The sequence below is a fragment of the Dipodomys ordii genome, unplaced genomic scaffold (genome assembly GCF_000151885.1).
Source record: "Dipodomys ordii isolate 6190 unplaced genomic scaffold, Dord_2.0 Scaffold11, whole genome shotgun sequence".
NCBI classification, from domain to species: domain Eukaryota; kingdom Metazoa; phylum Chordata; class Mammalia; order Rodentia; family Heteromyidae; genus Dipodomys; species Dipodomys ordii.
The window spans coordinates 9,139,148-9,162,005 of NW_012267227.1; the positions used below are offsets into that span (position 1 = coordinate 9,139,148).

Sequence of the window (22,858 nt, forward strand, 5' to 3'; positions counted from 1 at the left end):
GTGTGTGTGTGTGTGTGGCCTGGGATACAGGGATGATTTTCCTTCCTTCTTCCAAAATTCAACAGTGGGAAAACACGTGTACGTGTACGTGTGTGTGTGTGTGTGTGTGTCTTTACCAATAGTGGGAAAATGTGTGTGTGTGTCTGAAATTTATAAAAAATATTTAAAGAACTAATGCCAAAGGTTCTCCAAAACTTATTTCTGAGAAGAGGAAGGGATTCCTCCAAATATATTCTGTGATTTCAGTATTATCCTAATACCAAAACAAGAAGACACACCATCACCATCAGAACTATTGACAGCAAGAACTACATGCCAATGTCCTTAACATATATGTACAAATCCTTGATCAATGGAGATTCATCTTAAAGATACAGAGAACTCTCAATCAATTAAAAAATCAGGAACATCAACAGAATGAAAATCTGTAGTTGTTTCAAGAGAGAAGGCATTTGATAAAATTCGATATTCAATATTTATTTGCGATGAAAAGACTAAAAATATAAATCAACAGCTGACATTACATTGAAGGAAAGCCGGAAGTTTTCTGAGATCTGGAGTAGACACAAGTCTCCCCTTCACTACTTTTGTTCAGACAAATCTATAAGTTTTAGCTAGAGCAACTAGGCAAAAGACAGAAATATACATATTCAACATGGAAAAGAGGGAGTTAAAAATGCCCACTTGTAGATGACATGAACTTATGCTTAGAAACCCCCAAATCCCTAACCAATAACTTGTTAGAGCTAATAAATGACTCTAACAGACCTACAGGTTTACAAAGAAATCAATATGCAAAAAACCAGTGTTGCTATTTGCTACGCCACCAGCAAATTATCCAAGTGGAAATCAAACAGTCAATCTCACTGTAACTTCAAAGTAAAAACACGAAACTGCACATTTAAGAATTCATCCAAATAGAAATAGCCTGACAATGACTATTATAAAACAGCTGGGTGCTGGTAGCTCACATCTGTCTTCCTAGCCACTGAGGAGGCAGTTTAAAGCTAGCCTAGACAATAAAGTCTGTGAGACTCTTATCTCCAATCACCTGTCAAAAATCTGGAAGTGGAGCTGTGGCTTAAGTAGAGTGCCAGCCCTGCGTGATAAAGCTAAGGAGCAGCACTTAGGCCTTGAGTTTAAGCCCCAGTCAGCACACCGACAATTCATGCATGCACGCACGCACTTGGGTGCACAGAAAATTATAAAATATTAATGGAAGAAATTATGATGACAGGAAAGGGAAGAGAAAACCCAAATTTATGAGAAGAATCATATTTTAAAATATCCATATTACCCCAAATAATATACACTTAATGTAATCCTTATTAAAATACCTAAGGCATTTGTCACAATTTTTTTTTAAAAAATCCTAAAAATGTGTGTGGAAATATGAACAAACAAAACAAAAAAAAAACCTCAAGAGACTAAACCATCGTAAGCAAAAAGAAGCAGCAGGAGCCAGTACACTACTTGATAGCAAAGCATTCTAGAAAAGGAGAGCAATCCAAACAGCACGAAATTTGCTGATGTGCGCACCAGTGGAGCACAACAGAATGTGCAGGAGTAATGCATGCAGCTCCAACCAGCTGATTTTGGACGAAGGTACTAAGCCCGTGCATGGACAAAAGCACAGTTTTGCCATGGTTCTGGGGATGCCAGAAGTCCAAATGAGAAAGATGAAACTAGACCTCTGCATCTCACCAGTTACATAAATTGATCCAAACTTTATTTCTCAAATTGAGTCCAAGACCTGCAAGTGTGACAATTAGAAAATTTAAGAAGAACACTTTAGGATACTGGAATAAAAGGCGATGATGTTTTTGGGAAAGCCCCAATGAGTAAAGGAGGTAGATAAGGGAAGTTGCATGAAATCAAAATGGTTTTCCTTAACAAAGCAGATGATTAGCAGAATGCTAATGAGAGGAATCATGGGTGGTGTATGCCTCTAACTAACTTGAAAACCTCAATAGCAAAAACAAAACAAAAGAACAAAAATAACAGCAAAACTCACAAATTCTTCAGTTTAAAAATGGGCAATAGAACCCAGGCACTCGTGGATCATGCTTGTAATCTTAGCTACTCAAAGAAGGCTAAGAGCTGAGGATCATGGTTTGAAGCCAACCCTGGCAGGGAAATTTGTGAGACTCTGATCTCTAATAAACCACTAAAAAAAAAAAAAAAAGTCAGAACTGGAGCTGTGGCTCAAGTTGTAGAGGAGTAGCCTTGAGCAAAAGAAGCTCGGAAACAGTGCCCAGGTCCTGAGTTCAAGCCCCAAGACTGGGGTGTGTGTGCATGTGTGCTGTGTGCATGTGTATGTGTGTGTGCGTGTGCGTGTGTGTGCAGGCATGCACACACAAATGGGTAATAGACTGAAATGGACATTTCTGAAAAGACAACATACCAATGTCAAAAGGTAGCATGAGAAAAATGCAGGCATGCACACACAAATGGGTAATAGATTGAAATGGACATTTCTGAAAAGACAACATACCAATGTCAAAAGGTAGCATGAGAAAAATGGCCAATAGCATTAGTCAACAGAAAAATACAAATAAAACATCACAACAAGCTACTACTTTATCCCATGAAAACAAAGGCTAAAAATAGCAAGTGCAGCAAAGTCCAAAAAAGTTAACATCCAAAAGTTTATATGGCATGGGAAAAAGGCAACCCTTCTACACCGTCGATGAGAATGTAAATTAATGCAAACATGATGGAAAACAGTATAGAGATTCATCAACAAACTAACAACAGAGCTATGGTGTGATCTAGCAATCCCCATACTGGGTGGAGAACAAAATTAGTTTGCCGAAGAGACACCTGTACTTTCAGGTCCTTTGCAGCAATGTGATCTTCCTTCTCCTTGGACATTTTCCTCCAGATGTATCTTTTGGGTTTATAAACAGAAGACCCTAAGTCCTGGTCTAAGAAAGACAAACCCCTTCTGTGTGCAGGAGCTCTGGCCTGGAACTGTGGTAAAATCTTAAAAATGAGAGGTTCTTTTTGGTTATCTCCTTAAAACCTGTTTGCTCTTTCTCTGGCATACTGCAGCTTCCCTGGGCTTCCTCCTGCCTGTGTAGTATCTCACAGGATCACTGACCTTTAATGGGGCTCTCTAGTCATTGTGTATGTGACCAGAAGAAGGTAGCTCCTCAGAGTAAATCCTGAGACCCAGATACACCGTAAGTTTGCATCATGGTCATTTCCTTTCCAACTCACAGATGCAGAAAACCATCTAGCCAGGTATGGTGGTACCAGCCTGTAATCCCAGTGTTTGGGAGACTGCTCGAGGAGAATCACAAATTTGAAGTGTCAGATACATATGGAGACTTCATCTCAAACAACAATGAAACTAAAACAAAACTAAAAATACCCAAGTAAGGTGATTTCAAATTCACAGGGAGGCATATGAAAGATTCGTTTCGGGTGAGGGGCAATCTTGGGGCTTGAACTCAGGGCCTGGGCACTATCGCTGAGCTTTTGTGAGTAAGCCTAGCACTCTATGACTTGAACCACAGGCTCTACTTCTGGCTTTTTGGTAGTTGGAGATAAGAATCTCACAGACTCTCCTGCCCAGGTTAGCTTCAAATCATGACCCTTAGATCTCAACCTCCTGAATAGGTATAATTTTAGGCTCATGCTCCCTGAGCATGAGAAATATTATTTTTAATGTCGCACTTCTGGTAGAAAAGATGCCTGGTTGGACTTTACACTATGTACAATGTAAAGTTAAATGTTCTGGTGATTATAATCTCTAAGCTGAAATTTACATATATTTTCATTTTAAACTTTTACACCAAGTAGTTTAACTCCTGCACAATTCTGCTAAACTCAGTCATGTTGGGTGTTGGACCAAAATCACCAATTCCTTTGCTTGGAACACTTAAACCAGGCCCTAATTACCAAATCAAGACAATCCTGACTACGACTGAAGTAATTTCCATCACTGGTAATTTCAAAATGATGATATTAATACCTAGTATTAGTTGTGTTTCAGAAATTGTTTGCTACTTCATTTAATCATTTTCAAGATACTGAGCCATTAATTAAATGAATAAGAAAATTGTATTTCAATTATCTCACTACATTTCCATACAAGATCAAGTGCAACTCATTGGAAAATTGAGTCTGTTCAGCTAATGCTAACAATGAAACTGGTGGAAGCAGCCCAAGAATTTTTAGTTATATTTATGGGGAAAACTTATGCAACTGTATCACTGCCACCAACCTCAGCGTGAGTGTTAAGAAAACCTATTTCCACTTGTGGCAAAATAAGAGCCCCAAACACAATTGCTTTCCAAGATTCTAACACAAACATTATTAGTAATTCCACCATCCAGGGCCTACTTGTATAATAAAACTGTTAGATATCAACAGGTCCATGAAAAAAAAAAAAAAACAGTCAACATCGCTTCTCATCAGGGGAATGGAAATCACAATGAGATTTTCCCTGTGTCCCAGCATTACAAACACTCATCAGGATGTAGAGAAAAAGGAACCCCTGTACATGGTTGTTGCCAACCAAGCAAGTAAGCCAACAGTTTAGACATGAAAGCCCTAACACTAATGCCTGCTCTTTCAGAGTTCCATAGGTTTTAAATGAAGTCCAAAGGGTGGGGCCTTCATTGGAAAAGACTTCCTGGGAAGAAGAGGAGAGGACACTAGAGATTTCTTTCTTCCCTTTAACAGAGAAAAGGTCACAGTGAAATCTAACCCTGTCAGATCCTCAAACTGGACAAAAGCCACTAGAACCACGAGACATATGCACGCGCATATTTACATTGTAAATGCACAGTTATTTCCCATTCCCAGTTCACTGCCCATTCCACTGTTGAAGTTTCTTCCTAGAGAGTCTTGTGCATTTCATCAACATCTTCCTCTCCTTCCTCTTGCAGGACATGGGGCTTACTGCTGAGCTCTGTTGAACTTGGTTCTACTTGGAGGTTCTTCTTGCTAAGGAGGAGGCTCTGCTGACTGACTTTGCCTTTTCCATGAGAGGCAATTCAAGGTTTACAAACCAAGGGAAGGCGATGTCTTCAAGCAGAAGATAAAACGCAATGGGGCATTAACTGCATAACAACAAAACTGCAATGAAAATCTAACAAGGAGGCAGCAACAGAATGTGGAGCTGGAATGGGTCTAGTGTGTTCTCAACCTCTCATAAACCGTTTTACCCTACACACACAAGACAGAAAAGAGCCAGGCTTTTTATTGTCTCACTCACAGTATTAGATTAAGGTTTAGAGATCTATTAAGAGTAGCCATAGGCTAAAATAGATGCTCCCTGGGAGAATCTTGGCTGAGGGAACATCAGATTCAGGTAAGTACACAGCAATGTTGTGAAACAAAATGTAGAAACAAACTTTACTCACAGGTCCCAGGGATTTGAGAAGGGCTGACAGGAAGTCTGGAGTGTCATGATGTTCAGACAGCTAAGCGGAGTAGAGGCCAACAAACTTGTCTCTTTTTGAAAGTCTGAGTCTTTACTTCCTTAGGTTTTTCCTTTGGGGCCTTTGGATTGGCTCATTTAAAGAAAACACGCACGTTTTCATTGGCTGTTGGGTTTATTGTGATCTGCAGCTGCCAGGACCTGTTGGGTTTTGGGCTATGGATGAGGAGCAGATGTGGGTAGTTGAATTTGAATTAGACCAAAGGTAAAGCAGGTCCAGCTGGATTTCAAAGAACCTATCTTGGGCTTGAAGATGAATGCTAAGATGGCATAAACTATGTAATACAATCATGACTCATAGGACCTTTATTTTTTTAAGATGATTTATATGTGTGTCTGTGTGTCTGTGTGCACGCACACATGTACACACGTGCACACACACAATTGAACTGAAAATAGTTGAAAATTCCCCCTTTGTTTTAGACTAATAGGCAGGAATCTCATTTCTAGGTTCTTGTATTATTTGCTGGCTAAAGTAATTTTCATTGAAGGCTAACATGCAAGAGAAAAATCATGAGTAAAAGATGTCAGCTTGAGCTTTGACTTTGGCAAATGTGGAAGTGATTTTGATTTTCTTTCATAAAGGCCTTTCTTGCATTCTAGTTTTTTTTTTTTTTGGTAGTTTAGTCTTCAGAAGAAGTCTTGTTTCCCCCCTGAGGCTGTAAAACATGAGAGTTTCATTGGGAAAAGAACACTTTTTACAGATTGTATATTTGCTGTTATGAATTTTGGGGGCTTATATCTATATCTGTATGTATATCGAGGCTCCAGTCTATGAACACACTGCTTAAACAAAACACCTGTGTTGGAGTTCACAGCTAACTTGTCACTGGAGCTGCAGTTTTCAAAGCATAGTCTCTCAATCAGTGGTACCTGAGACCTGTAATAAATACAGCTTTGTAGAGCTCCAGCAAGACCTTCCACACCAGAACCTCTAAGAGTGGGACCCAGCTGTGTATGGACCCCAACAAGCCCTCCAGATGTTTCTGAGGAACATTAGGAACTAGAGAACCACCAGTTTATTTTGTGTGAAACCCTAAGGTAATGCATCCTGCAAGTAAGTCTTTTGCATAATCCTGAAGGCCAGTGCCCTTGTGTGTGTGTGTGTGTGTGTGTGTGTGTGTGTGTGTGTGCGCACACACACATGCACGTGTGCACCATTCCTGGGGCGTGAACTCGAGGACAGTGCACAGGCTAGCTTTGTACCATAATCTCTGGAGCTCAGCCTCCTAAGTAGCTAGGATTACAGGCCTGAGCCACTGGTGCCTGGCTAGAATTTGCTTAATCTTAATCACAAATCTAATCACAACTCTGTTCGGTAACTTTCTTCACAGAGTAAGTTTTATAAGTTAGTAAATCATTATACCTATATTTATGTATAGGTAGCATGGATGAGTATGTAGGTCTACGGCACGGTTCCCAAACCAGACAATTCTTTCACCTGCAGAGCAATTTTGAGAACCGTTGAATCCCAAAGAGAAAATTAAATGTAAACGCACAGATGAAAATTCAAGACCTGCAAAGACTCTGAAATCCATCTGTCTTAATGAACTACCTCTTGGTAATCAATTAAATGCATCTACTCTGCAGAAGAAAATTTTGCTTTCCTCTCACGTGTCTTACTGCTGAGCTCCAGCGCAAGCCGCCCTTTTCTGTCTATCTTTATTTTTTTACTATCCCAACCCACCTCATCTCTCATCTGGAACCTTGCTACAGTCTGCAGCTCTTCCGCCTGTCTCATCTCCTGTCTGTCTGTTTTCCTTCCCCATGTTATTGCTCAAATCACATTAATGCCACTCACCCACAACTTTTGATGTCACAACTGTCTACAAAGGGCACCCAGCAGGAGCAATGTGAAATATTGGACCAATAATCCAAAGACCTCTGTCTGACTTTGCAGGATTGGTCTGAAGAAAAAACTAGTCAAGGAAAAAAAAAAGTACCGCAAAGTGTGTCTGAGCAGTAGTGAATAGCAGATGTGAGAGGTTGGGACTTTGGTAGTTACTTGTAAAGGTACACGCCAAGTATATCTTGGAAAAAAATATTCCATGTCGTAATTGCTTAGACCAATCTTAGCTTCTGAGGGCTAAGTAATAAAGAAAATGACACGTCCAAACACAGAGCATCTAATACTAGTAATATTCAGTATCACCTATGAATGAAGGCTGGTCTCATCCAATTGAGAAATAAGAACCACAGAAACACCCACACATACAGAATTACAAATCTGCTATGGGTTGTATTATAATACAAATCTTTCAAGTGTTCATGCCAAAATCATGAATAAACATTGGAATGGAATCTGTTCCTCACTAGAAATATGGATATTTTAGTACACTAGCACAGTCAAAGTGATAATATTCCTCTTCATGATATACAAAAAATACCTGCTTATTCCATTCTGCAACAATGCTTAAATTTTAAAAATGCTTCATCCATGACTCCCAGTGGTTTCCGTCTGATTTCAAATTTCCAAAGCAGATGAAATGTGGGACAAGATAAACCCCAGTCTGAGAAAGTGGGATTTGAGATCTTGATGTTTTGCACAGAGAGGAATGTGTGTGTGTGTGTGTGTGTGTGTGTGTGTGTGTGTATATATACAAAGTTTCTTCTGGACAGATCAGTCATTGGAATTCCATGTTTTCCTCTCATTTTAAAGAAAATCATTCTGGTCCCTGACCTGCTTATTTAACACGTTAATATTTGATAACTCAAATGGAAGAGACATCATAGAATAAAAAAAGAAGCTAACAAGGCTATAAAACTGTGTCTTAGCCATGCATTGGTGGCTCACATCTGTACTCCTAGCTACTCAGTAGGCTGAGATCTGAGGATTATGGTTCAAAGCCAGCCCAGTCAGGAAAGCCTGTGAGAGTCTAATCTCCAATAAACCACCAGAAAACTGGAGGTGGTGCTGTGGCTCAAGTGGTAAAGCACTCACCTTGAGCTGCAGAGCTCAGGAACAGCACCCAGGCCCAGAGTTGGAGCCCCATGACTGACAAAACAACAACTGTATCTTCATGTCAATCAGAGTATTAATAGCAAACAGTAAACTCAAATTACCATTTTGTAATGATCATCATAAACTCAAAGTATAATTTTGGGGGCGGGTAGTTTAGTAAGGCAACTGCTTACAAAGGTTTAGATTGGGAACTTGGGGAAGCTATAAAGGACATAAAAGAAGAGGGGCAGAAATGTCTAAATTTGGGGAGATTTTTCTTTTTTTTATTGTAAAAATACTGTACAGAGGGGTTACAATTACATGGGCAAGATAATGAGTACATTTCTTATCAAGCATTGTAGCCTCCTCCTTTGTTTACCCTTCCCATCCCTTCCCAGCCTTCCCCTGCCCCCTCCAATCCTCCCCCCCCACCAAAGTTGTAAAGTTCGTTTTCCACATAACAACTTGTACTTCTCATTGTTGCAACGGGTCCACCTGTATCCTTATTTAAACGACTTGTTTTTCCCCTTCCCCTCCACAAATTATACCGACATCAAATACAGTGAAAGCAGGGGTTATACTGTGGGAGAGGGACATACAAAGCAACAAAGAAATAATCTTATATTTATAAGAAACAAATGCATGAAAAAAAAACATTTAAATACATATCTTAGGGTTCATTTTCCTAACATCACCTTATCTGACCTTTTCTGCTTGACTCAAAATATACTAGATATTGCAAATAAGGGAAACCATGGGACCTATGTTTCTTTGGGCCTGGCTTACTTCACTTAATATAATTTTTTCCAATCTTTCCATTTCCTAACAAATGGGGCAATGTCATTCTTTCTGATGGCGGCATAGAATTCCATTGTGTATATATACCACATTTTCTTGATCCATTCATCTACTGAGGGGCATCTGGGTTGGTTCCATATCTTAGCTATAGTAAATAATGCTGCAATAAACATAGTTGTGCTGGTAGCTTTAGTGTGGTCTTGTTTGTAAACATTTGGGTAAATGCCCAAAATTGGGGAGATTTTTCAAGCGGAGATAACATCAAGAGGCCTAGAGCCAGCCCAGAGCACTGTGCCTGGAGGGTGCCAGAATCAGTGTCTGGCTTTTCTCTTTCCTTTTATGACCTGCTCTTCCCTCTTCGGTAGCTTCTGAGGGAATCCTTACTGGCTAACCCCTGTGGGAAACAGATGGAGCTTCTGTAGATAGAACCCAGACTTCTCGGCCTCATGGGAAGAGGAGGGGGGTATCAGAAGGGACAAATGGAAGCCACTCACCATAGCCTTTCATTGTGTTTTCCCTGGCACTTAGCACCAAGCCTGACACATGGAAAATGCTCCTTGAAAATGAGTTCAAGGGAAGGATAAATTCAGTGACCTAAATTGAACACAGTAGCATACTTTGTTTTTCTCCTACTTGTTGCTAATTCTATTTTTTTAATAATCTTTCAATGGCATCTACTATTCCCTGCCTTGTATTAATTAACAAAGAGCTGTCAGCCATGAAATTATAAGCTTTATTCTCTAAGGACACACACACACACTCATACATACACATTGCAAACACTTTGGGTGTTTCAATAGTTTCTAGCACAAAGCCATAAACAAAATAACTATGTTGGAAAGTGCTTATGCTGCAGTCACATTAATTCAAATATTAGGACTGTGCTAACCACATACATTCAAATAATTGTAAACATATTCAAATAATTCCATTTTGAGGAGACAGAATGATCAGTTAGCAGCCATGCCATGACTCACTATGTTGGTCTGTATTAGAACATGATAGTAGGGAAGAGAGTAGAGAAAGGTAGAACAGGGAAGGAGACCAAACAGCAACATCCTGCACACCTCCTGACACAAGAAGCTGCCAGAATCAGAAGGGTTTCCTGAAAGCAGGATGCATCTTGCATCCAGCTCGGATTCCCACACTGTCAATTCTTCCAATGAATATTTGCAGGTGTTCTGGTTGTGAGCATGCTCAGTAACTAGAGCGAGCATGAGAGGGAGCCAGGGAGCCAAGGATGAAGTCAGATGTTTGGGGAAGGTGTTTCTTGATGACATGAAAACAAAGGTAGCAATTTAAAGATTACCTATGGAATGGAAGGGAGGTTAGTCAATGTTAGAATGTCCAGAAAGCTGGGCATGGGTAGTTCACCCTTGTCATCTTAGCACTAAAGCCAGGTCTCTAGTGACACCTGTTATCCCAGCTACATGGGGCAGAAGGGGGATATAGGACAGAAAAACCCAACAAAAGTTCCACACCCACCTGGGTAAAAGTTAGCTACCCCTACAAACAAGCTGGGGGTGGGTGGCACATGACTGTGGTCTCAGTTCCTCTGGAGGTTGAAGCAGGAGGATTGTGATATGGGGCTAGCCCAGGGAAAGTGAGCCTGATCTGAAAAGCAAATGAACGCTCAAATAGTAGAGTAGATGGAATTTCTGAGTTTAACCCCCAACATACATACATACATCTTCATATATTCTAGTTGGTAGAGTCATTAATTATAAACATTTCCTCTCTTTCTTTTTGTTGTTTCCTGCTACTAAGGTTTAAGTTCAGGGCCTCACAGTTGCTCGGTAGATGCTTCTACCACGGAGCCACGTCTCCAGTCCAGCTTTTTTGGTCAGTTGTGGGGCTTGAACTCAGGGCCTAGGTGCTGTCCCTAAGCCTCTCTGTGCTCAAAGCTAGCAATCTACCACTTGAGCCACAGCGCCACTTCTGGTTTTGAGTGATTTATTGGAGATAAAAGTCTCACGGGGGCTTTTCTGCCCAGGCTGGCTTGATCCTCAAATCTCAGCCTTTTGAGTAGCTAGGATTACAGGTGTGAGCCACTGACGCCCAGCTCCAGCCCAGACTTTTTACCAATCATTTTGGAGGTGAGATCTAGTGAGTTTTCCTGCCTAGGCTGGTCTTGAACTGAGGTCCTCTGGATCTCAGCCTCCTGAACAGCTAGGATTACAGGTGTGAGCATTGATGCTTGGCTAAAAGTTTTTTCTTTAGAAGAGAGTTGTAACTCAGGCATAAAGTATCTTTTCTGTGAAAAGCATTTGTGCCCCAAGTTCCTCATGCTGTAATAAAAGCTCAGATAAGGAAGCAGAATGCCAGGCAGGGTGGCACAGCAGTTAATCATTCTGCACTTCATTCCAAATTGTGTTACCACTGGAAAACCTCTGCTTAATACATTCAACTTTTAGACATTTTTCACTGTCTATACTACATAAAATATTCAAAGAGCTCTTAGTACACTGAAATAGCTGTAAGGATAAAAACATTTTTTTCGGATGAATATTGTAATCAAGATGCAAGAAATGCACTTTTTGGTCTTTACCATCTTCTAGTGCTGTAAGTAACACATCCTTGACAAGCAAGAGTGACAAGAATAGTATAATTTTCCAAGCTAACTACCCATCTTAAACCACGCAGACAGCTCAGGAAGGAAGAATACATAAAACCATTACAAACATTAAAATAGTTTCTACTCATGACACAAACATTCTACCCTACAATTTATGTGTGTTAATGCCATAGAGAAATCTAAAGCTCTTTTCAGAATATCCATTGATCAAATAGGTAGTAATATGGAAAATAGTGTTTTAAAAACAAACATTTTTTTCCCTCGAATAAAAACATATGATTAGCCTGGCACTGGTGGCTCACACTTGTAATCCTAGCTACTCAGGAGGCTGAGATCTGAGGATCACAGTTCAAAGCTAGCCTGGGCAGGAAAGCCTGTGAAACTCTTATCCAATTAACTACCAAATAAATCTGGAAGGGGAGCTGTGGCTCCAAGTGGCAGTATGCTAGCCTTGAGCAAAAGAAGCTCAGGCACAGTGCCCAGGCCCTGAGTTCAATCCTTGGACCAGCACAAAATTATAGACCACCGACATGTTTACCAAATGGGAATCTCAAAGTTAAGAGAGTAGGGTGTATATTTTCCTGGGCAGTTTCTGGGATGAAGAAACTTGTCTCTCTTGATTGGCTAGTGACACAAGTCTATTTGCCTGCTTCTCCAGTCTTTCCTGTCTCTTGAAACCAACATTTCCATTCTTCTAGTATGGCTTATTTTCTCTCATTTTCTTATTGACCAGCTTATATTATGTTAGAGCAGAGTTTCCTGGTTGCCATTTTGTTCCCATTTGGAACCTGCCATTTGATTTTGCTATTAGTGGAGGAGCCCAACCACTTCTCTAAGCCACTAGCCTCTAAATGCTGGAAATAGAAGCACTCCTCTAAGATGGGGGAGGTAGACCACCATTCCCAGAAGTGACAGCCAAGACTACCACTCCAGATGTTGCCAGATGTCCTCTGGGGAAAAAATAACCCCTGCTTGAAAAACACTATATAAATCATATTTGAGTCTTGGTCAGGGGTGATGCTCAAGAGTGTGAAATAAGATAGTACTTTAGAATTGGAGACTGTTGCTAGAATAATAAAGAGTTTACTTTTATAAACTCAGCTCTGTTTCACTGAAGAACTGAATATTTCTCCAGCCACTTCGGATTTGTTTATTTTCTAATGTGTTCAAATTAGAGAGAGAAGACATTGTTTTTCCAGTAGGATAGGTTTCATTTGAACTCTGTGGTTCATGAATTTCTAATGGGACTTGAAGAACCTTGTATATTTTTCTTTCCTTTCTCTCTCCTGGTTTCTTTTACTACTAGAGAAAGATGAATCTAACTGAACCCTACAGAGAGATAGAAGAAAGCAGAAAGTAGGGTAGAACGGGAAAGAAGCAAGAAAACATTAGGAGATTCAGAATAAACCAAATCCATAAGCAGGGCACTCTATGCTTTCCTATGCTTACAAATCCATTTATGGAAAAGTTACAATATTTTGAAAACAATTTGTATTCTTTTGAACAGAATAAGAGAGGATTTAATTAAAAGCAGCGAGCTTTTCCTTCATATAAAATACTCTAGCTACTCCAACTCTGACAAAGAAAAAAAAACAGAAATGAGAAAGAAGAAGAAAGAAGAAAGGAGAAGAAAAGTTGAACACCGCCAATTAGTTCTGCATTTCTGGTTAACTAATCATGAGAATTAGGCATAAGGAAGGGGGAACTTCATGGTGTTTAGCGGCTATATTTATCATCAAGGTACTTGAAACTTAACCTGTAGATCTAAACTTGCTGATGTACAATCTGGATCCCCACTTTTTAGCCATGGGACCTTGAGTTTAGATTCTTTGAGAAACAGAACCTGACATAAGCCTTCAAGGATAAAAGCATCTATTTGAGAAGACCCACAGGAAAACACTTCATAAAGGAGAGAGGAGGTGAGAGAGGAAAATTTAAGGATACCATACATGAATGTTATCAAGATAGTCCTCGGTAGGGGACCTGGCACCCCATATCACAGGGGTATGTGGGGAAAATGAAGGTTATTCCTCCTTAAAAAATATATCTATCCAAGGAGGCAGCAATGCTTGATAAGAAATGTACTCGTTATCTTGCCCATGTAATTGTAACTCCTCTGTACGGTATTCTCACAATAAAAAAAATAAAAAAATATATATCAACTTCTTTTCTCAATTATAATCAGTCAACAGGGAAAGAAAATCTTAATATTCAGTATTAACTCAAACGTGAAGTCACTCATTCTTAATAGTGCTTCAATTTAGTGTAACAAAAAATACAAATGCTGTTTATGGTAATTCTAACATCCGTTTTGCTTCAGTGTTCAGTTTACCTTAGTCTCACGTTGCGTGTGCTACTTACTCTGTGAGGTCTGAGTGTCTATGAATTTCTTTATCAAAGCATCAGTCGTTTGGGTATAAAGACTGAGGGCATATCTCAGAGACTGAAGATCTGGGCTTTTCTCCAAGAAATTCTTTTTCAGGCCATTTCCTCCTGCATGGAAGTATTGCTACAAAAGAATAAAAAAGTCATATAAGCAAGGGATTTATGAGGAACGATTGAAGGGAGGACTTTATTACTCCAATAACAAACCATTCGCCCAGTCCTAAAGTCATCATCGCTATCCAATCCTGGTTCTCCCCAAATGAGATCTTTATAGAGGCCTAACTAGGCCTTTTCCTCATATTCCAAACATGTTCATTGCTGCACTATTCACCACAGCCAATTTACAGAAAAAGCCCAGATGCCTTTCAATGGATGAATTTATATATAATATACACACACAAATATCCATACCCTTCACCCACCAACACGTATATACATATGTGTGTGTATATTGAAATGCAGTACATACACACACATATGTATACAATAGAATTGTACTCATTCATCAGGAAGAATAATATGTCATTTGCAGGGAAATGTATGGACCTAGAAAAACTTACGTTAAATGAAATAAGTCAAGGCCAGAGACAAAGGATGCCTGATTGCTTTCATATGTGGAAGTTAGATCTCATTTGTATGTGAGCATATACAAGGTCATATGCATGTATGCACAAACATTAACTAGAGTATGTTATATGCAGGGGAGGATCTTAATGGTGTAACTCCTTTGAACAACTGTTAAATTACAGCTTAACAACACGAATACCAAGAAGCTGGAACTTGTGGTAAGGTGGGAATAAGGTGAAGAAGTAGGGTAGATGAATGGAGAGAAGAAGGATGGACAAATGCAGTCCTAATATGTGAAAATGGAACCAGGTAAATTGAGGGAATGGCACACCCACTGTTGGAAGATGCGGGAGAATGATGGAAGGGGTGACATGTTCAAGATGCAGTCTAGGCATACATTGCCATGTTTAATAGAAACTCTGTACAACTACTTAAGGATAATAAATGACAAATGTCAGTTAAACAAAACAGGGTTATGTGGTCAGATACAGTGGTCAGAATCCTTATGGACTGATAGATGTAGATTAACAGTCGTCAAACTGGCTATTTATGTCTATTCCTAAATAATATGTAGGATTGTTAAAGTCACATTGTTTGCAGACACCTGTTTGGAACTCTAGACCAGGTGCCTACTGCACCGCCCATTCTCCAAACACACAGGCTCACAGATAGTAGCCCCATGGAAATCCAGCACCTTCTGACTTTGTGTCTTATAAACATGATAAAAACATGTTTTTTGTTTTGTTTTGTTTTTTGTTGGTCATGGGTCTTGAACTCAGGCCTGAGCTCTGTCGCTGAGCTTTCCTGTCCAAAGCTAGTGCTCTACCACTTTGAGCGACAGACTCACTTCTAGTTTTCTGGTGGTTAACTGGAGATAAGAGTCTTGTGGTCTTTCCTGCTTAGGCTGGCTTTGAACTGTGATCCTTAGATCTCAGCCTCCTGAGTAGTTACAGTCATGTGCCACCAGTGCCCAGCTATAAAACATGATTTTTTTCCCCTGCTATTGATACTCAACAAAGTTGAAACATTTCCATATTTATCTACAACATAATAGAGAAGATGTATGTTCATTGACAATACATATGGTCATTGAGAGGTGTTAGCATTTTTCATGCTGTGTTTCTCAGGAATCTTTGAGAAAGGCAGAATGTCTAGAAATAAGTATAAAATCATGAAACTTCTTTTATGCAGTTATAATGACTAGATAATATATTTATAATAGTCTTTGAAGGTTAGACAGGTTTTTCTTTCTGTCCCTAAGCTAAAGCAAATAGAACACTCCCTGAGAACTATGGCTTCTTCTCACATAATAGAATATTTTGAAGATGCTTACAAATGATTCTGGTGCACTCTTTCAAATGAAGAGGTGTCATTCCTTTGTCTAACTCCTTGAGAGTTTCTAGGTAGAACAATTCAGTGAACTGAAAAATCCTAATTTTCTCAGAAAAGATTCCCTGCATTTGTAAGCATGAGTGAATACAGTTCAATTCACACAACGCAGAGGAGATTCAGAGTAGAGCCTAGAGAAAGCAGTGTCTGATGCGGGTATAACTTTAAGAAACTATAAGAACATTAAGAAGTGTGGTTGTAGCTGGGTGCTGGTGGCTCACATTTGTAATCCTAGCAGTTCAGGAGGCTACGATCTGAACATCAAGGTTCAAAGCTGGCCCAAGCAGGCAAGTTCATAAAACTCTTAACTAGAAGTAGGGCTGTGTCTCAAGTGGTACCTTGAGTGCAGAAGTTAAGCGACAGCATTCAGGCCCTGAAGTCAAGCCACAGAAAAAAAGAGAGGGAGGGAGGGAGGGAGGAAGGAAGGAAGAAAGGAAGGAAGGAAAGGAGGAAGGGAGAAGGGAGGAAGGAAGGAAGGAGAAAGAGAGAGAAAGAAAAAAAAAGGAAGAAAAGGAAGGAAGAAGGAAGGAAAGAAGGAAGGGAAGGAAAGGAAAAAAAGGAAAGGGGGGAGGAAGGATAGAAAGAAGGAAGGGAGGAGGGAGAAGAGGGGAAGGAAGCACTCAGCTATGAGATATAAACTATGTATTTATCCCTGAATACTTTATAATAACTCTATAGGAAGGCATTTGTTTTGTATCACTCTGGGACCTTGGGGGGGACTAATTGTGAAATGAGAACAAAACATAAGATATGACTTTGCTTTGAGAATGCCTGAGGGCCTCCAATGAATTTTAGTTTACAATACTCAGCTGACTTCTTCATTCCAGCCACAGACTTGTGAGTCATTCCATGAAAGCTCCTAGTAGGATATTTGATGTGCAGATTTGTAAGGGCAGAAATGATGTCTGTCTTTTGAGTGTATTTTGTAATAGGAAATGTTGCAAGATAGAAAACCCTAAGATAGAGGGTAGCACTGTCAGGAGAGAAAACAAAGTGCATGGTGCAAAGAATAGGAGTATCCTACCCAGAGGACAAGGATAGCACGTGCCATAGATTGCTCATTCAAACAGAGGAGATGCTTTCCAGATGATTTCCCACTGCTTTGTGGAAGTATTTCACACAGGTTTTAGCAAGCATCCAAGAACAGTCTGTTTTTTTTCCCCCCTCTGGCATAGGAAATCTGGAAAAATGGGGCTACAGTTTTGTAAAAAACTTGGTTGTCAGATTTCACATTCACTTTTTTTTTTTTTTTTTGGTGCTGGTTCTGGGCCTTAAACTTGGGGCCTGGTGGTAGTCTCTTAGCTTCTTTGTTCAAGATTGGTACTGAACTATTTGAGCCACAGCTCCAGAGAGAGAGTGTGTGTGTGCGTGTGCGTGTGCGTGTGCGTGTGCGTGTGTGTGTGTGTGTGTGTGATTGGAGATAAGACTCTCATGAACTTTCTTGCCAGGGCTGGCACCCAGCAAATTCAGTTCTGACTTTGTGGGTGACACCAGAGGACTAGGAGAGCAGAAATTTTATGTGGCTGAGGCTTGTGTTTGGAGGACTTGAAAGTGAAGCTGATGTGTAGGAGTGAATGACTAAGTAATGCAACAAATTCCAGTATCCACAGCTCGATGAAGACGTAGATGCCCATTCATAGTGAATTATATATTAGAAGAAAATTATATGGTAGAGAGGAATTATATGCTAGAGGAAAATCTGAAAATGTTGGGTTTTGGAAGCTTTTTAGATGTTTCTCTTGTACGTGTGTAAGCAGATTATATTCCACTGGTTCTAATCAAAAGATGGATGTTCAGTCTCTTAGTATATTTCTGTGACTAAAGAATAACTTAGGGCCCTCTGATCTAGCCTCTTCAGATGCTTTATTTACACTACTGATGGGCAGAAAATAATCAGCAAACTAAGTTGAGATAGGTCATTTCTTCCTTTCTCCAAAAACCAATTTTTGAACTCTCAGCTAGAGGTTCTATCTTGGGTTTAGTAGGAAAAAAATGGGCCTTTTAAAGTGAGCCAGTTTCCTTAGGTAATCTGAAAGTTAACATTTATGAAGTTTTCTATATGATAAGAGTTGTTTAAATTGCTTTATATATGATCCTTATTTAATTAAAAAAATTTAAGTACCGGTATGATTCCTATAGGACAGGAAGCTACACTCTTGTATTTTTTGTTTGTTTGATTTCTGTTTCTCTGAACTACCCACTGTCATGGTATTGCATTTACCATGTCATATTACCCTGAATTATTTCCAGTATTTTACTTACGTGTTCATTCGTATTCAACTCTGGGTGTTTGGAAAGGTTCCATTTTAAAGAAACTGGGTGGGTGTTGAGCAATATGTATTATATCTGACCTAGGGGTTAGAAGAACTGTGTATCAAGTATCATTTCTTTCATCTTGCAAATGGATGGAGAATTTTTTTGGTTTCTTATGTTCTTCATGAAACTGCAGAAAATAAGCTACTTCGGAGCTGGCTGTGATTTGTGAGAAGAAAACAGTACTGCCAAATTTTAAAATATCAAGATAAATATTGTCTGCATGCTTAGCAAGCCATCTTTTTTAAATAATCTCAAAAAAAGTTGTGTCAGTTTTTCTAACTCTTCACATTTATCAGATATTGTAGGTCTCTCACAACCTTTTTTTTTTTTTGGTCGGGCTTGAGTGCTGTCCCTCAGCTCTTCAGCTCAAGGTGAGCGCTCTACCACATGAGCCACAGCACCACTTCCGGTTTTCTGGTGGTTTATTGGAGATAGCAGTCTCACGGTCTTTCCTGCCTGGGCTGGCTGTGAACCATGATCCTCAGATCTCAGCCTCCTGAGTAGCTAGGATTACAGGCATGAGCCACCGGCGCCTGGCTTCACAACCTATTTTTAACTGAATAATGGGGGAATGCTAATATATTTTTTTTAACAAGTTGCCAAGGAAAAATTTCCTTCTATTTTGTTTGTATCTATTATTTTGGTTGCAATTGCTTATCACCACTTTTTGTATATTTCAAGCACCTATATTATGCCATACTTTTTGCAAATCCAGGTGGAAATTCATTTCTCAGATTTAGCTATAAAGCTTTACTGACTTTTTTGTACTAGTACCAAGGCTTGAACTCGGGGCCAAGGCACTGTGATTTAGCTTTTCTTGCTCAAGGCTAGCACTCTACCACTTAAGACTTTGGTGGACAATTGGAGATAAGAGTCTCACAGACTTTCCTACCTGGGCTGGCTTTGAACTTGATCCTCAGATCTCAGCCTCTTGAGTAGCTACAGTTTATAGACATGAGCTACTGGTGCCTGACTACTTTTACTTGAAATATTATCTCTTTGGCTGCAAGTGAAGAAAATATGGCAGAGCCCAACCATTCTATCTCAACCATGTAATCATAATTTCATTCTTGACTTATAATTGAGACATAGCTGGCCATAGTGGCTCATGCCTGTAATCCTAGCTACTTAGGTAATGAGATGACTGGGGTTCAAGGCCAGCCCAAGTAAAAGCCTTGAGTGATTCCCCAGCTCAATTAGGATGGTGGCATGCTCTTTTCATCCCAGCAGTGTGGGAAGTAGAAATAGGAGGATGACAGCCCCAGAGGGCCTGGGCATGAATGTAAAGCTCTTTTTGGAAGATACCTAAAACAAAACAAGGACTGAAGGTGTGGCTCAAATAAAAACGTGTCTCTGTCAAAGTTTTGTTTTTAAGTAGAGGTTTAGCACTCCTTCCTTTAGCAAGATGGATATTTGTTAAATATATGACTAAATAACCATTGAAATGTGAAAAAGATATTTCAAAAAAGGAAGCACCTGTCTGGCAAGAACCCTGAGTTCTCAAAATTAAACAAAAAGGAATTATACTGATGTGACAAAAGAGTTGCATCTCAATCAAAGTTTTAGTATTTAAGAGAATATTTTCATTAGTCCTTGGGTAAAGGTGGAAATACTTTATTTTTAAATAATTAGAAAAGAATTTAGGCAACAGAAATATGCATCCTACTAAAGAAAGAAGGCATCTCTCTGAAGAAATAGTATCTACTTTTTCTGAGAAGGGTAGAGGGTGGTAATTTTTTTTTACATTATTTGAATAACCGTAGAAAACATGAATACAAAGTCTGTTAACTTAAAACCGTCTTGACCCATCTGTTTAACCAGGGTTTCGTGATGCATGTCATTCTTTGAAAAAAATCCTCCATCGTCAGTTTACAACACATTTTTAAAAGAGAGAAGCAAAGGGAAAACAGTAGAAAAGCAATGTGATAGGGATGTAAGAAGGAGATAGAAAAGGCTTAATCTGTCAACATTCTGGATATGCATCTGTGTAAGGATCTTGGAGCCATGGCTGATAAAGTTCTTCAGTTATGCCCTGGCAGACAAGAACTCTGTGAATGGGAGAGCCCTATGGTCTATGCGGGGGAAGCATCCCCTTACCTTGATGGTAGCCAGGACTACCTCCATAATAGCACACTGTCTTGGTGTCAGACCCTTGGCATCCTCTCGAATCATATGCTCCTACAAAACAGGGAAGAACTGCTTATAAATCAGTTCACAGGCTCTGTACAATTCCCACATGCAAACTCCTCCTATTTGAAATGTCTTCTTCATACTTACGCATTTAAGTGATTTATTTTTTAAATATATATTTAACAAATAATCCATTTTGCTAAAGGAAGGAATGCTAAATGTCTACTTAAAAAGCAGGATGTGCCTTTATTTTTTACTACAAGGTAATGTTAGAAAAGAAAGATAAAGGAACCTGAAAACCTGTGTGTTGAAGCTTTTACACTTTAATTCTTTGCTTTGCATTCTATCTCCAACCGGTCCCTCACCCTGGGGGCGGGGGCGGGGAGGAGAAGGGGAGGTCAAATATGAATGCTATTTAAGGAAGTCCAGAGAACCAACATAATTTGTAGGGATTTTCAATTTTTTTTTAATAATTAAATTTTTTTGGTGCTGGTCCTGGGACTTGAACTCAGGGCCTGGGTTCTGTACTTGAGCTTTTTTGCTTAAGGTTAGTACTTTATCACTTAAGTCATAGCTACACGCCAGGGGTTTTGGTATTTAATTGGAGTTAAGAATCTCACAGACTTTCCTGCTTGGACTGGCATCATGTTGAGATACTCAGATCTCAGCCTCCTGAGCAGCTAAGATAGCAGGTGTGAGCCATAGACACCCAGCTGGCCATTGGTTATTCAAACCCTCATAGTGTTCCGCATACTCAAATGGAATCACTCTTTGAATAATGTTAAAAAACACAGAGGGAAGCTTCGTGTGTTCATGATGTGTCCTTCTTGAACACAAGAGTTTCAGATTAAACATGAGAATTCTTTTAATACTTTGTAAACAGGAATACTGAATACACATTAAGACTTCAGAGTAAGGGGAAATGTTTGCTAAATTATAGGGAGAAGCCAGGTGCTGGTGGCTCACTCCTGTAATCCTATAATCCTAGCTATTCAGGAGGCTGAGATCTGAGTGTCACAGTTTGAAGCCAGCCTAGGTAGAAAAAAGTCCTTGAGACTCTTAGCTCCAATAAACTATTTAGAAAAGGCCAAAAGTGGTGCTGCGGCTCAAGAGGTAGAATGCTAGCCTTGAGCAAAACAGCGTCCAGACCCTGAGTTCAAGCCCTAGGACTGGCAAAAAAATTTTTAGGGAGAAATGATTTAGGACGAATAAATATAAATATTTCATATTAAATGAATCTCTTTAGTTGTATCAATTTTGATTATTCTAAAAATAAAACAGTCTAATAAAATAATATATGTTTTCTAAAACTAATTGTTAGAAATAACTTTCTAGGATTTAGCAGTAATGACTAGAATATAGCATGATTTTATGCATTCAAATAAAGATATCTCTGGAAAAGCAGAGTGATGGGTTATTATTTAAGTAAAACCAGCAGTAAACTCAGGTGTAATTCCTCAAGTGTTTTTGATACTGTATCAACAGTCTATGAAGATGTATAAATAGTTAATGGGATTATATCAAGCTAATAAGTTTTTGCCCAGCAAAAACATTGTCACAAAGCTAAAAAGATGGTCTATAGAATGGGAGATGCTTGCCAGCTATAGATCAGACAAGGGCTTCATATCCAGAATATACTGAGAGCTCAAGAGGCTCCATGAAACCCTCAATGAAGCAATAGCCCCATTAATAAATGGGCAAAGGAACTAAATAGAAATTTCTCAGAAGAAGAGTTAAAAAATGGTGGTTCTGAGGAGATAAAAGCAGACACATCATCTCACAACTAGGAAGGAAGGTTTGATGGGTACTATATCAAACAGAGAGAAGCAGAGTAGAGAAAGCAAAGTGAGTCTTGCAGCACTGCTTGAATCCTTAATTTAGCAGGCTTTGAAAGCTGAGTTAGCCCTGCACTATAAAATTCCATAGAACAGCAAATACTCTCTTTGGGTTTTCTATCACTTGAAACTAAAACATTTCTAGATGATATTATATTCCGCTCAGGAAACAGAATTCTTGGAAGATGGAAGATGTTTCATTAAAAACACAGATGCTATCCACATGATTGGGGTAATTTCTTTTAAATGAGACCTAGGTTATTTCACTGTCACAGTTTTATATCAGAAACTTTGGCACTGCATAAAAGCCATTTTTTCAAGGCAGGGTCCAGAAATCCCAGAGTGGGCAATAATAGAGAAAGAGATAGAGATCAGAGATCCATGTATGTACATGTACACACATGTATTTACATATACACATGTATTTGTATTTGTATATGTGTATCTTAATTCTTTATTATTATAAGTAG

At 39.3% G+C, this 22,858-nt stretch overlaps 1 protein-coding gene across 1 annotated transcript in view; it reads right to left on the bottom strand.

Moving 5' to 3' along the window:
- The window catches only part of Unc13c (unc-13 homolog C (C. elegans)), a 276,186-nt gene that overhangs the window by 19,001 nt on the left and 234,327 nt on the right, over positions 1-22,858 (bottom strand). The window contains exons 28-29 of the mRNA XM_013010022.1: positions 20,521-20,601; positions 14,128-14,275 (exon numbers count right to left, since the gene is read on the bottom strand). Of these exons, the coding sequence (XP_012865476.1) occupies positions 14,128-14,275; positions 20,521-20,601 (229 nt within the window). The remainder of the gene's footprint in view (positions 1-14,127; positions 14,276-20,520; positions 20,602-22,858) is intronic.